This window comes from Suncus etruscus, chromosome 19, assembly GCF_024139225.1.
Source record: "Suncus etruscus isolate mSunEtr1 chromosome 19, mSunEtr1.pri.cur, whole genome shotgun sequence".
NCBI classification, from domain to species: Eukaryota; Metazoa; Chordata; class Mammalia; order Eulipotyphla; family Soricidae; genus Suncus; species Suncus etruscus.
The window spans coordinates 33,014,257-33,029,678 of NC_064866.1; the positions used below are offsets into that span (position 1 = coordinate 33,014,257).

The 15,422-nt window shown below is 35.5% G+C and overlaps 1 protein-coding gene across 2 annotated transcripts in view; it reads left to right on the forward strand.

The window, feature by feature from the left end:
- NSMCE2 (NSE2 (MMS21) homolog, SMC5-SMC6 complex SUMO ligase) overlaps positions 1–15,422 on the forward strand; it is a 306,778-nt gene that overhangs the window by 110,695 nt on the left and 180,661 nt on the right. For both annotated transcript variants that reach the window (XM_049765797.1, XM_049765798.1), the window contains exon 3: positions 1,294–1,447. In XM_049765797.1, the coding sequence (XP_049621754.1) occupies positions 1,294–1,447 (154 nt within the window). The remainder of the gene's footprint in view (positions 1–1,293; positions 1,448–15,422) is intronic.

The following is a 15,422-nucleotide window of genomic DNA, read 5'->3' on the forward strand; positions in this document are numbered from 1 at the left end:
TAGTTCTCTTTATAGAAGCAGATGGTGGAAATTCAAGTTCACTGGTGGAAGTTCAAAGTCTGCCTTTGTGAAATAGTCACTCCCACCTGCTGAAGTAAAGGACATTGAGGAACATGGAGTAGGATAAAAGATAGAGTGATTACTCAGGCAATAATAAGAGGGGGACTGAGGAAAGAAGCCATGTAATCCAAATGACAAGAAACAACAGGTTTGGAGAGGATGTAAAGTGAACCCATAAAATCTCTTGGTGCAAAGGCAAGTGTGCAGTCTTTGTTTGAGGCAAATGAAGAGATTAATGAAGAGATTCCTCAAAAAATTAAAAGTGGAAATTACTACAGTCCACTTACACTGCTTCTGGTTATTTCCCCAATAAAACAAAAATACTCATTCTAAGAGATACATGCTTTCCCATGTTTATCGCAGCATTATTTAAACAGCCAAGAACTGGAAACAAATGCCAGATGTCTGACAAACGGCAGTTGAAGACGCGGTATATGTACACAGTGGATGTGCTATTTATATACACTCAGATAGAAAGGCTTAGTCCTGGCATTTGCTACAATACATATGCATAGAGGTTTTACAACTCAGCCAGAGAGAAAGACAAATATATGATTTTGTATGTATGTGGAATCTATGGAAAACAAGTGAACAGGTGAACTAAATAAAACAAAAATTGAACCTTTGGACTGGAAGCACAATTAGCAATTAGAGAAAGGATTGAGCGGGTCAGGGACCATAACAACATTCAAAGGAGCAAGGAGGTGAAACTTGGAATTCTACTGGGGATTCTAATGTAGTTATACTTTCATTGATATAAGCCTGAAATTTATATAACTCAGTGTTACTTCAATCCGAAGAATAAGTAAAGAAGACTGTAGATGAAACTTAAGAAACAAAAAATCAGTGATATTTGTGTTCTGATGAAGTTGAAGGACACAGTTCTGATGGTGGGGAGTATGTTGGCCTCATGTTTCTCCACCCCCCATCTCAAGTTTTATCTCAACACCTCAGTGGGGCCATGTAAGGTTTATTTAGGAAAGCCGTGGGCAAATGGGAAAATATTACAAACCATTTTGTACCAGTAGTCTATTCTATAGCAACTTTCACACTTTGGTTCTTTGTTGGAACCTAAGGGGTTTCGTTTTCTATCTCATTATATTCTAAAATGAATGATGAGATTGTGTGTGTGTGTGTGTGTGTGTGTGTGTGTGTGTGTGTGTGTGTGTATAGTAAAACTTTACTACATGGTTTGCCTCAGTTTACACAGTAAACATTTACCTTCTTCCTCAGGTAAAAGAAGAACGTCCTGAAAAAATACCTGACCTAAAATTACTAGTGGAGAAGAAATTTTTGGCTTTACAGAGTAAGAATTCAGATGCAGACTTTCAAAAGAATGAGAAATTTGTACAATTTAAACAGCAGCTCAGAGAACTAAAGAAGCAATGTAAGTCTGCACGCTTTGCTTTTGTTTGGACTTTTGAAATTAGGGAACTGCATTGTCCCAGAAAACTGATTTTATGAATTTGCTTATCTGCTTGGCTTGATCCTCTTTCTAAATTGCATTTTTGTAGTGGTTTGCATTCTGTATTTTGTCTTAACTTTTGTTTCAAATCAGCCTGCTCATTTTCAAAGCCAACGGTTTCCACAAAGTGCTAAGAAAATGCCCCAGTGACTAGACAAAGTTACACAGTATCATTTCATTGCTGGGAAAAGGAATTGGGAAAATTAAATAAATGGGAAAGGGATTTTATTCAAATAATTTATTTAAACTTCTGTGCCAAGCTTCAAAACAACCACAGTTTGATTCCTCTTTTGCTGTTTTGGAGGAGTAAGTAGTAGCATTGTTTGCTGAGATTATCTTTTCTTCTTCATTATGAATCCAAATCCTCTTGATTCCCTCTGTATGGTTGTGCAAAGTCCATGTGACTTTTAAATTTTTCACTTTTCTTAGAACTATTTTTTTACACTCAAGTTTTGTTTTGTTTTATTTATTTATTTATTTATTTATTTATTTATTTATTTATTTATTTATTTATTTATTTATTTATTTATTTATTTATTTATTTATTGGCCATACCCGGTGATGCTCAGGGGTTAGTCCTGGCTATATGCTCTGAAATCACCCCTGGCTTGGGGGACCATATTGACATCAGGGAATCGAACTGCGGTTCCTTCTAGGCTAGCTTGCACAAGGCAGATGCCTTACGCCCTGCGCCACTTCTCCAGCCCCGCAAGTTTTATTTAATAAAGTAAATCTTGATACTTAAATAATTAGATAGCTGAGCAAATAGCTGCTTTTTATTGGAAGGTTCTCCTCACCGCCATTTGTATACACGTGGATTAAGCTGTTGCCTGAAATAAATCGAGTTCATGTTCATACTTGCTCTTAGTGTAGGAGTTTGTATTTTGAAATAGGTCTTTTAAATATAAGCATTTTTTCTTAAATTGATGCTGAGGTCTCAAAAAATGACTGAGGAAGCTGCTTTACTTTTGTCTATTTTACAAATAACTTCAGTTTCACAATTTGAAAGGTTTTGCAATCATAATGGGACTTTTGCTTTTACTGTGGATTTAAGCATTTTTTTCCACATCTTAAATTTATTTTTTTTGTTCTTCGTTGGAAAGATCATAGTTATCAAAATCTTTCTAGTGTAATTTATATTGTTTTCTCCAAAAAGTAACAGTCCTCTCTAACAGGTAATAAATTATTTGTAGAGGGTTTTTAGTAAAAAGGGTGCTAGTAAATTTCAGTTTTGATATTTATCAAATCTACTTCAAGCCTATAATTGCAAATTATGGTATATTTGGAATTACTCTTAATTACTGATTTTTAAGGACATTTTAAAATAAAAGTTTCTTTGGGGACATTGGTGAAGGGAATGTTGCACTGGTGACTGAAACTCAACTACAATCATGTTTGTAATCAAGGTGCTTGAATAAAGATATTTATTATTTTTTTTAAAAATGAAAAAAACATGTTCACTCTTTGAAAAAGAAATAAAAGTTTCAGAACAAAAATCCAGACAGATATACAGATTTTTTTTCTCATTTATCATTTTCAAATTATTTTATAAAAGAAAACTAAAAGTTTTTAGAATCTTATATTTATGATGAAATACTTCCTGACTAAGAATACATAATTCAACAGAATGGCAAATTCTGAAATCATGGTTATTATTCTTGAATTTTTTCTAACGTTGAGAGAACGGGGACTTTCTCCAAGCCAGTAGTACACATTATTTAGATAGAAAGTTAATTCTTAGGAGAAAGCAAGTTTATATTTAAGAAAATACTGTTTTATAAAGTTTCCTTGAAATATATTTTAAGACAAATTGAGACAACTTTTTTTGAAGTTTTAGAACTTCAAATATAAACATGTAAAATATTAACATTTTAAAATGCTGTATAAATGCATACACATAACTTAGCAAATACTAATTTTTTGTACATTACTACTTACACTGTCAGTTAAGTATACCACATCTAGGGGATTTTATTTCTTTAGATTTAAAAATGCTCTAAGGAGCTTGTTGATATAGGATTGTATTTATTATGCAGCTAAATAGATTATGATTCATGATGGAATCGATCTTTTTTGAGATATGTTTTTAAGGCCAGGAAGTACAATAGTCATTTTTTATTTTTTATTAAAAAAGGAAAATACTGGTGTGATAAATTTTTTTTTTCCCATAGGCACAGTAAGTATTGGGGAAATTAGAAAGGAAATTTCCTTGGCCTGGTAGGAACAGGGCCGGAGGTTGGTTAGGAACAGAGGACGGGTGGTGGGAATTGCCCCAATTCACCGTCACCATGTACTTTAAACAAATGAAGACTTGTAATTCACATTGGTCTCAATAAAAACTATTTAAAAAAAAAAAACAACAAGGGAAAATATAGGGGCTGGAGTGATAGCACAGTGGTAGAGCATTTTCCTTGCACACTGTTACCCATGACGGACCTAGGTTCAATCCCCAGTACACCTACTGCATGGTCCTCTGAGCCTGCCAGGAGTGATTTCTGATCACAGAGCTAGGATTAAATCCTAGCTACCCCACCCCCACCCCCAAATAAAGACTAGGGAGTGATCCTTACTTTAAGTTGCTTATTTTAACATAATCTTGGCAAATTTATTACCAAAACCAGATATTGTATTGGATGAAGACCGAGATCAGATTCTGTTTGTTGTGTAGTTTTGAAGTCCCCTGGATGGTCTTCAGATACACTACAGACAGGAATAAATATATTACTCAGTTTCAGCTTAGCAGCTGCTTCTCAAGCTGTCTGTTCTCTCAAAATTCCTCTAAATTCCTAAAACTTACTTCCCAGAGAGTTTTTGTTTATGTGGATTATAACTATTGGCATTGATCTCATTAGAAATCAGAACTGAGGGATTTGACATGGGATATAATTATATTTTCCTTTTTTTGGTTTTGTTTTTGGTTTTTGGGACACACCCAGCAGTGCTCAGGGGTTACTCCTGGCTCTGCACTCAGAAATGCCCCTGGCAGGCATGCGGGACCATATGGGATGCTGGGATTCAAACCACCATCCTTCTGTATGAAAGGTAAATGCCTTACCTCCATGCTATCTCTCTGGTCCATAACTATATTTTCTGAGCAAAGAAAAATTTGTGAGAAGAATGGCAATGTTTCACTTCCTTTTTTTTTTTTTTTTTTTAATAAATTTCTTCATTTGTGGCTGAACAAAAGGTAGCTGAAACCTCATATTTGGTTCTGCATTCAGTCTATTGTGGTCCATTGTTTGAGTTGGAATGTTCACAGAAAATCTGGCCTCACACATTGGTAGTTGGGTTTCTAAAAGAATCTTGTAGATCCACCAGAACTTCTCACTTTGAGAACCACATATATAAACCATATATAAACCACACATATAAAACCATGCTCATACACCAAATCCAGTCTTTTTACTGTTTTTTTCTGGGGCCTGCAACCCAAGAGTAATTTTGACATGTTTAAACTATTGAGGGAGGGAACAATGCAGAAAAGAATTTTTTGCAATGAAAATTATGTCAAATTCAGAATTATGTACCCATCGGTATGGTTTCATGGAGTTAGAAAATATGACAATAAAGAATTGTATTTGCCCTCAATCTATACCATCATTAAAAAATTAGAATTAAATTTTGTCATTCATTGCTTTACTTTCAGATCTTTTTAAAAGTACCACATATTGATCTGTGCTACATTTGGAATACTTTGCCTATATATTTGAATCATTTGTACTCTGATAAAAATAAGAGACAGTCCCTTTATTTGGAGATTATGTATACAAACATAAAGTAATGTGAGAACTTTTCATAACAAATATCAAAGCAAAGGAAAACATAGGAAACGAAGATAGGATGGAAATGAAAGTTTCAATAGGAATCTTTATCTTATCTGTGGCTTGAGTTGCCAGTATTTGGATAGGAGCACCTGAAGTTGCATCTTCAAAAAAAATACCAAGGCTGGGATTAGCTCAGAGGCAGAGTGCTGAAGGATTGAGATGGAAAGGGCAGGGCTAGTACAGATATGTAGTATCTGCCCTAAAATACAGATCTCTGGTGTACTAGATTCATTCAAATACATGATTACTATTCATATTACTATCGATTCATAGTAAATTTGTAGATAGTTGTGTATATATCAGGTTTAATGCTTTCATCTTTCTTGGACAAATGATCATGAACTTATAACCTGTGCATTTATGGAGATTCTGTTCTAGGTTCTCAGGGTTATTGAAATAAGGGTTGTGGATCTTTGCAGACTCTGATTGTTTATATTTAATATATTGAGAATAGTAGAGTGGAAATAGTAAGAATCTAGCAGCTAGAAGACCTGAGTTTGAGCCATCTAATAATAGCCTCACCTCCCTTTTTCTCAGTTCTAATATTTGGAGTCAGACAAATCCAGATTGATTGGGAATGAAAGTTTTACATTTGAGACCATGATAGCTAAGATGCTGGTGAAGATACTGAGTTTCACAATAAAGAATTTGTTTTCCCAAAAGGTAATCATGCTTTTACTAATTCAAGTTGTGAAATAAACAATTAGATTCTGTTTAAGACAGACAAAGACTTCTCTTGGGTGAAATTACTTTAAACATATGTTCAGGTAATTTTTTTCCTTCCATTGTGTCCTTAAACTGTTCATACTATTGACAGCTTGGAGTTAACCGCAATATTAGTCATTGAACATCAGAAGAGCTTAAAATTAAATTATAAGAATATTCTCATTTTAGCTCTTTTTACTGCTGTGTTCTTTTTGTAGACACTTTCCCAAGTCATTACATAGTCTTTCTGGTATCTTGTCTTTAACTATTACATGATTAATAAGAACCAAAAGTTTTGGTGTAGATGAGCAAGGCAGAAATTGAGAACACTAAATAATAACTGATACTTAGAAATCCCAAGTATTTGCTTTATGATCTAAAATATTAGAATTGCCTATGAGTCTGAGCTCTTTAGTATTAAGAGTATTAGTATTTAGTATTTAGTATTCAATATTAAATATAATCTTGTTAGGGTATGGTAAGAATAAAGGACAGCCTTTTCATGTAGATTTGCTGAACTGAAAATATACGTTGATCTATGTAGGCTAGACAGTAGTCAGATTGTTGAATTCAAGGAGTGAAACAGACTATTTTTTCAGAAATAGTGACATTCAGGGCCGGAGCAGTGGCGCAAGCCTTGCCCACACTAGCCTAGGATGGACCTCGGTTTGATCCCCTGGTGTCCTATATGGTCCCCAAGGCAGGAGAGATTTCTGAGTACAAAGCCCGAAGTAACCCCTAATCATCACGGGGTGTGGCTCAAAAAACAAAACAAAACAACAACAACAACAACAAAAAGAAATAGTGACATTCACATCAAACATATACGTGGCAGGTATTTATGCTGTAATTTTGGGGAGGGCCACACCCAGAGGGGTGTGGGTCCTCTGCGTGCAAGGCCAATGTCATACCTACTGTTCTATAGCTTCAGCCCCTTATACTGTAATTTTGTAAGTATAAGAATTCACAATTAAGTTTATAACAGATGCATTCACTTCCCCAGATGATTCAAAGGGAGTACATTAAATATGGAGTGTCATTAGTACTTTCATTTTCCTTGTGAGTTGTTTTCCCTATTCTTTAGCATCTATTCAAACCTGAAATACAGACCCATGAGGCAGGTTTTGTTTTGTTTTGTTCTGTGGACAGTGTGTAAGTACAGAAGTTAAACCCAGGGCTCCAGACATGGAAGGTGTGTCTTTAATTACTGAGCTATAATCCCAACTCTGAGGGGAGGGGCTTCTGTTTTGTTTACTAATATATTACTTGAAATCCATCATGAAATATAGGCACATAGTATTTAACACAGTCCTTGTTGGTACAGAAATCTTTAGAACTGCCATATGTTTGAGATACCAAGCCTTTCTCATGTTGCCCTGGATGTTTCAACATCGAGTTCATTTGAAAAACCCAGAAAGTTAGCTAATTATTTTGCTATTGCTAGATTTCTAAAACATGGTCAGCATAATTTTTGTCTTGATTTTTCCTGTAATACCTTTTTCAGGTATTATTATTGTTAGGTTCTCTACAAGGGATCTGAGCATTCTTCAGATAAGGGAAGGAAAGAGTTTATTTTCAGAATACTGGTCACAATGTGCATTTTACGTTAATTGGGAATGTGTAGTTGGAGCCAAATAGGTTCTACTGAAAGGAGATGGAGATTTCTCTGGCATTCTAGATATGAGAACCCTAATCCATATGCAGCTCGACAGTGGGATTGAGAAGATAGAATCAGCGAAGGATAGGAAGGTGTATGTTAATTTTGGCATCTGGAGGGAAAGAGATAAGACAGAAATAAAAGTGGTATCAAGAGGGAAAATGGTTGGCTGTGCCTATCAAAAATAAAGAGCACAATAAATTTGGCAGAATGTCGACCAGCCTGATTTAACCATGATACTCTTTCAACCTGCAAATTTCTTTCATATCAATTACTGAATCCAAACAATGTGTGTTGCTAGTATGCAATTAAATTAAAATTATACCTTTTAAGGTAGGTATAATTTCATCTTTGTTTTTATATTTTAATTTCATTAATTAATTAGTACTCCATAATATATATAGAATAGAATTATTCCATTGAAAAGGAAAGTCAAAACTTAGTTAAGAGAAAGCCTCTTAATGATAAAGCTTTTTAATTTCAGTCCTCAATTATGTTATTGGTAAAGAGGGAAAAAAAGTAGCAGTTAAATTATTGGCATCTAAAACTGGGAGCGAAAGTTAACAGTTTTATATTGTGTTGGAAAAACTCTTCTCAGAAATTCAATTCTTGCATATTTTGTAGATATATTAATACAGTATTTTCATTGTCACAGTAGCTCCTTGCTCAGGAAATGTGTGCTTCACTTTAAGTATAATTGCTTATAGCAGTTAAGCCAAGTTTTGGTAAAATTTTAAATTTGCTGTCTCTTCACTTGACAACTTTGTCATCTCTATGGTTTCATTTGATCCAATGTTTTGTTTTGTGATGTTAAATTGCCATCTTCTTTCAGTTGCTAGATGACCATTTATTGTTGGGAAGTCCTAAAAATCCTGAATTTCACAACACTGACCTTTATAGCTTGGACTTCTTTTCTGACCTTAAGAAGGAAATTTTACTTAGGCTCATTGAGTAAAATTTCTGTCCTGTGAAGTTTCTTTTAATTGTTTCTTTGCCTTTCTGACTCTACTTTGTGTCTGACTCTTCTAGGTCTCTTTTTGGCCTTTTTGTTCTTTTTGTTTTCTGCATGATGTAGTTTCTCTTTCCTTTATGTCTTTACTTAGCAGGGAAGCTAAATGATATTCTTTGATGATGAAGTGATCCATGGTTATAAAGAAGGTAGGAGATGGGGAGTGGGGGAGGAACATTAGGGAGAGATGTACTTGTTTTTCCTCTTTTATTAAAGTTTTGGGAAGGATTTTTACATTTTAAAGTGGATTTGGGATGCCAAGCAAATGATGAAGAAAAATAGATAATAACAAGTAATAAAATGGAAAAATTATTAAAATTCAGATTGATTCTGTAATCGTGAAGAGTCCATCATGTTGGAGTTTTAAAGCGAGAAGTTCTTCTATATGCCCTTTATATTAAGTACCAAAGAAGCTCACCCATTCCATCATTAGCTTTTCCTCTCAACCTTTTGGAAAATAATAATAGCAAAGCTTATAGTTGACATCTCATTTTTGAGATTTAAAAAAGTGAGACTCATTAAAGGTAAGAGGCTTGCTTACAGGTCAGAAAGAACATTAAAGAGTGAGACATTAATTGAATTCTCCTTTTCCATGTCCTGGTTGTAGTAGTACATTCTGTGTAAACAGTATCTTGAATACCATTTCTGGTATAAATAGTTGCCTTTTTTTTTTCCTTGGACCACACCCAGCAGCACTCAGGTTACTTTAGGCTCTGCACTCAGAAATCATTCCTGGCAGGCTTGGGGGACCATATGGGATGCTGGGATCGAACCTGGGTCGGCCATGTGAAAGGCAAATGCCCTAACAGGCATGCTATTGCTTCAGCCCCAAATAGTTGCTATTTTATGAAAGGAAGTAGGCTATTTGTTGCACTCCAAATTTAGAACAAATTCCATGAAATTTATTTCAAGCCTGACAATCCCATGCATACACACACATCAAACTACCTTAGTCTTCGCTATATTCATGTGTGGGAGAAAGAATACATGAAAAGCTCCAGCTGTTTTTAGCAGAATGGACCTTGAGGTGACATATTTCCTCAGTGTCTCATAGTCAGGAGGTCACAAATATAGCAAAGCCATTCCCAAGGAAAGGGGAAACTTTGGAATGAAAGACAGCTGTAATTAAAGTTATTAGGAAAGAAATGTTCAGTTATCAAGGAAGAAGTGACTAGTAGTTAAAGTGAGTCAGTAGTTAAATATCAACTGAGAACCAAGGGTGTTTTCTGTTCTGGTGGCTCATTTTAAGAGAGCCTGATGCCATCTTGCTAACCAAGCCTAAAAATTAAGTATAAGAAGACCAAAATCTAGGCCTATGGGGGAAGAGTCACTTTGTAGAGAAGAAAAAGATTATTTTTGTTAAGTCATTAGTTCTCAAGATTAAAGTGGTTTAAGTTTTGTAATTACTAGGTATATATAATGGGAGGGAACGCTTTGTAGCCATCCTCCCCCATCTCATCCCTGGCAACCACTGTTTGTTTCCCTCCACACCGTTTCAAAGTTCCCAGAATGCTGTGTATGTAGAATGATATAAAATATGCAGCCTTGTAAGTGAAGTCTTTCAATGAAAAATTGCCTTTGCAACGTGTTTAGTGTGTTGCATTGTAACAGTGAGTTGCATTATGTGATTGAGTAATATTTCTTTGAATGAATCAAGGTATCTGTTCACCTTTGAAGGACATTTTAGTTGCTTCCATTAAGCTCAGTCATTAGCTGCAGGCAAGGCAAGCACTCTACTCACTATACTATCCCTTCAGCTCCATAGATTTAAAAAAAAAAAAAAGAAAAGAAGTTGTTTTATTTGTGAGTGGACAGACAGACAGACATGAAACACAGGCAGGTTTTCCAGGTAAAGTAAATAACTAACCTGGGCGCCAGAGATGTAGATCATCAGTAGAGCATTTGTTTTGTATATATGAGTCCCGAGTTTGATTCCACGCCCCCCCCAAAAAAAAAACAAATATCTATGAAGATTCTTTAGCTTAGGCATTCTAGACCAGTGTTCTTCCACCACCAAACCACAGAAAAGTGCTGGTCTGCGATTGTAGCAGTTGAAGAATGCTATTACAGAGGATAAGAATCTCACAATTCCAGATCTCCTATAATCTTGAGAGGCATCTCTATGTATACAGCATAGTTTTAGGAACATAGAACTTTTGAATATGTACTTGATTAATTGAACTTTGCATTCTGAATTTAAACACGAATGAACTTTATTCTAAGTGCCTCATTTTATATTGTTTTATTGTATGTTGCATTCTTTGATTCATTTATCCACCAAATGTTGATAGGGTTGGGAAGGTAGCAGTGAAAAGGACTGGCAGTCTGTACTCGTGAAGCTCTGCTTTGTTTTGTACAAAGTATGTATAAAGTGTGTATAAACATATTAATATTATTACAGTGGTATTATACTATAATGCTAGTATATATTACTTGCTACTATACTTTTATATTTTATCACTATAATCAGTGATGATGCTTAGCTTAATGGCTTACAGAGTGAATCAGCTGTACAATGCTTCAATGATAAATTAATTAAATGATAAATGAAGGGTGAAAGTATTTTTTATAAACTTTACTCTTTAGGGGCTGGAGTGATAGTAAGAGACTAGAGTGCTCGCCTTTTACGTGTTTGGCTAGAGTTTGATCCCCAGCATTCCATATGGACCCAAGTTCACCCGGACTAATTACTGAGTATAGAGCCAGGAGTAACCCCTGGATACTGCCAGGTGTGGCCTGAAAACAAATTAAGGAAAAGGCACACCAAAAAAAAAAAACAACTTTACTTTTTATCCAGCTTCATTTATGAAATCTTTTTTACCTTGCTTAAAGGTATCTATCTACTTATAGTGATATTTTTATTTCACAGGATATATATTTTGTAGATTATTAACACTTGACATAAATGCCTTGATCAAAGCCAGCAATGTAGAATATTTTAGTTATCTCTCTTTAAGAGATTTTAACAAAGGCTAAAATATTGCCAGACTTTTGATTATGTTGATGAAATATAATCATAAACATATGGAGCGGTTGTAATGTAGCTACAGCCTGCCTGTGTTAGATGGACCTTAATAGACGAGGGGGTTTTCTTTTAGGTATCCATTAGATTTAACTTGTGATAATTGGCTCTAATACTTGGATCTTTTACTTTCTAATATCCTGAGAACTTATTTCAGATGGTATCATTTAGTAAACAGGTACCTTCTATATTGCAAAATTGCTAGGGATCATGGGATATAATTAATTTCCTGTAAGATACAAAAGGAAACTAGTTTTTTAGAGATTGAAACTTTATATGCAAAAGTTTGAGAAGAAATGGTGAGAATGAAATGGGGGTTGATGAAAGGTATAGTGTTTTCCCCAAATGTCAGCTAATTGAAAACAATAATTATTTAATTAGAATGTCAGTTCAGTGAAAGTAGGCCATGGTTTAGCTTGATGGATGCTGAGGGTCTAGAATACACCCACCATAAAACCAGGGCTTCGTATAGATTTGGGAAACAAACGAAAAAGTAAAAATGAGGGAAGGGTTTCCCCTTTTTTCACGGGACACCACGGCAGATACCATATCATACACCATGCTTAGTTGTGAGAGGAGAGATGAAGGCATCTTCACTTTTTTACCCAAGTTGATTTGGCTGACTAGAGAAATAGCCTTGCTCTAAGTACATTCCCTTTGGGAACACTGTTCTTTGATTCTATTTTTTTTGGGGGGGTGGGGGGAACACATCCTGCGATGCTTAGGGGTTACTCCTGGCTTTGTGTTGAGAAATCACTCCTGGCAGGCTTGGGGGACTTGAAAGTATTTTTATAAACTTTACTCTTTAGGGGCTGGAGTGATAGTAAGAGACTAGAGATTCCGGGAATCAAACTCAGGTCTGTCTTGGGTTGGCCGCATGCAAGGCAAATGCCCTACACTGTGCTATCTCCCCAGCCCCATTTGGCTCTATTTCTGTTGCACAGAGCAAGAAGCTTATAAGTCAGTGTTAAGGACCTTTCATTCCTACCATCCAACTAACAATATTAACTGCTTTCTGTGTTGGAATTGATTTCCTCCTATCCACCCTATCTCCTCTTACTCCACCCCAACCCCTCATTCCCACACAAAGCAGAAGTCAAAGACAATGGCTCTTCAGAGTTAAGAGTTTTTCATACAGTCCAGTGCCAATCCAAAAAACCTCTATCATCACATTTCCTTGTCATTCTGGAGGCTTCTACTTACATTGCTGCTCTACTTTCAGTTTTGTCTTTACCATCATTCTGCTCCCTGCTTTAAACTTAACTGCCCATGAGTTTCTCTACCAAGGATCAATCATTGAAGGATCACTGCCAGTGATCAATCACTCTGAACCCAGTTTTTGACTGTCCTTTGTATTACTTTTGTCACTAGTTTTCTTTTTCATTTTCCTTCCACTCTCCTACCTACCCCTTTGAACCCAACACTCGCAATTCCCAGAAAGTATTGTGTTTTCTTTCCTCTTCTAGCTTTCACACTGGCTCATCTCTCTGGATCATTCTGCTTACTTCTTCTATCTGTTCACTATATATACTAGACTAATCCATCTTTCTGCCTTTATACTTACTGCTCTTGACTTTGGGCAGCTTTCTACAAGTTCAAGTGCACATTTTTAATGTGGAATCTTTGGCAACATTGTTATCTGAATAGATAGATGCCTCTGATATCTAGAATTAGAAAAACTGATATATGGGACTATTTGGCAAGAAAAGAGGAATTTGAGGCAGAGTTTTGGGTAGCTTTGAAATAGGCTAATGAAATAGGCTAATTTATTTAAATCATGTGCAAAATGGAACTAGTACTGACATCTCGTAATCTGTTACTTGAACATATATTCATACTCTCCTTTAAATATAAAATACTCTGTATGTTTTGCTTTTGGTGATGGTGTATGCCAGTGCATACATATTGGAGTATATTAACTTTCTCATCTTGACTAACTCATTCGACTTGAACAGCAAGTTTCTCCATGACTCCACCTCTAAAAATAGAAAGCATATTATTATGCTTTCTGAATTCCAAGCTTTGAGAAGCAGTGAGCTATTCTTTGTTTTTGAGGATTGCTGTTGACCTGCAGCTATATCCTGATAACTGCATGAAGTAGAGACTAGAGGTAGAGTTGGAGAAGAGGCCCTGACATGGCAGAGGGTTGGGAGACCTAGGTTAGAATGGTTGGTTAGATTGTAGTATAAATACACCTGCTGTACCTGAGTACCAAACTTTAATACAATGATTAATTTTAAATGGCTATAATAAACTGTTAGAAACACAGAATGTATGCCAAGAATCTTTAAAATATTTTTCTTCTTAAACTGTGCTTTTGAGAGCCAGTTCTATTCACATGATCCAAAATTCAAATGCTTTATAAACAGATACTTCTCAGTGGTACTTAGGGAAATTTAAGAAATATGATTTGTGAAAGTTGTCTAAGCCGTAACAGTTTTAGGAAAAATTTTAAGATGTTATAAATACTGTATAGTAGGTATTCTGAGTACTGTTACTAGGTAAGAAGCCAATAATAGACTCAAAAAATAGGACTAGATAATTAGCAAGTAATCTAGTTAGATTGTAGTGCTTGGGATATAAGATTACAAGGGTAAATTGGGGGGGGTGATTACAAATATAAATTGGCAGGTGATTCATAGAGTTTGTTGCCTTGACTATTAAAGACAGCTTAATTAGTTGAGTCACGGAGCCCATTAAGTTTTAGTAGGTAAGCCATTTTAATGGATTTCAGTTTAAAGGAGACAAACCTTGGTGTGATGTGCAGGGTAAATAAGGGTGGAAAGAGACCTTTTCTTGTTACAGTGGTCTTGCCAAATATTTAAATATTTGGAGCCATCCTGGGAAATTAAAAAAAGAGAGAAGAAAATTCACGAGATTCAGTGGAGGTAAAAATGTGTAGGACTTGTCATCTTTGTTTAGATAATAGTAAATGTAAAATAAGCAGTTGAAGATGACTGAGGGTCTAAATTGGGTAGCTGATTAGGAGTAATTTAAGTAATATTAATTGATTTAATTAATATTATGTCTTATGGGGAAAATGGATCTTTGGGGGAAAAGAATGCCTTTAATGGCAGATATGTTGACTTTAAGGTGCAGGTGTTAGTTGGACATAAATCTTCATCAAATAGTTAGAGTAAAGGGCTCTTGTCTAAGACTGACTGAAGAGGAGAAAATGGGTCCTTAGCCTGGCTCCTAATGATTGTTGTGTCTGCTGGAAGAAAAGTGGGCATAGGCAGGGGATGCTCAGAGGACCACCAGGAGCATGGGTAATGGATTATTCTTCTTTCTCCCTCCCTATCTACCTCCTTCCTTTCCTCCCTTCCTCTCTCCTTCCTTCCCTCCATTTCTTCTTCTCTCCTTACAAAAGCAAGCACCTTACCTGCTTGTACTATCACTGTGGCCCTTCAGGTTCTTATTTTAGTTCATAAACAGACTTCTTGGTCTTAAACTGATATTCGTATTTCATAATTCACAAACTAAATTTCATAGTGCAGTAGGATGGAGAAGTGTATGCTTGGCCTTTTTAAAATTTCCAGCTTTCTGTGTTTCAATTCCTTTTTGGGTGGTCTTTCAGGTTTGCTTCACTGCTTTTTTGCCACTTCCAAATTTGTGTTTTAAAGCAGCAACTTCCCTTATCAAATCATAATCCAGAAACATGGAGCAGTTAAAAAGCTTCT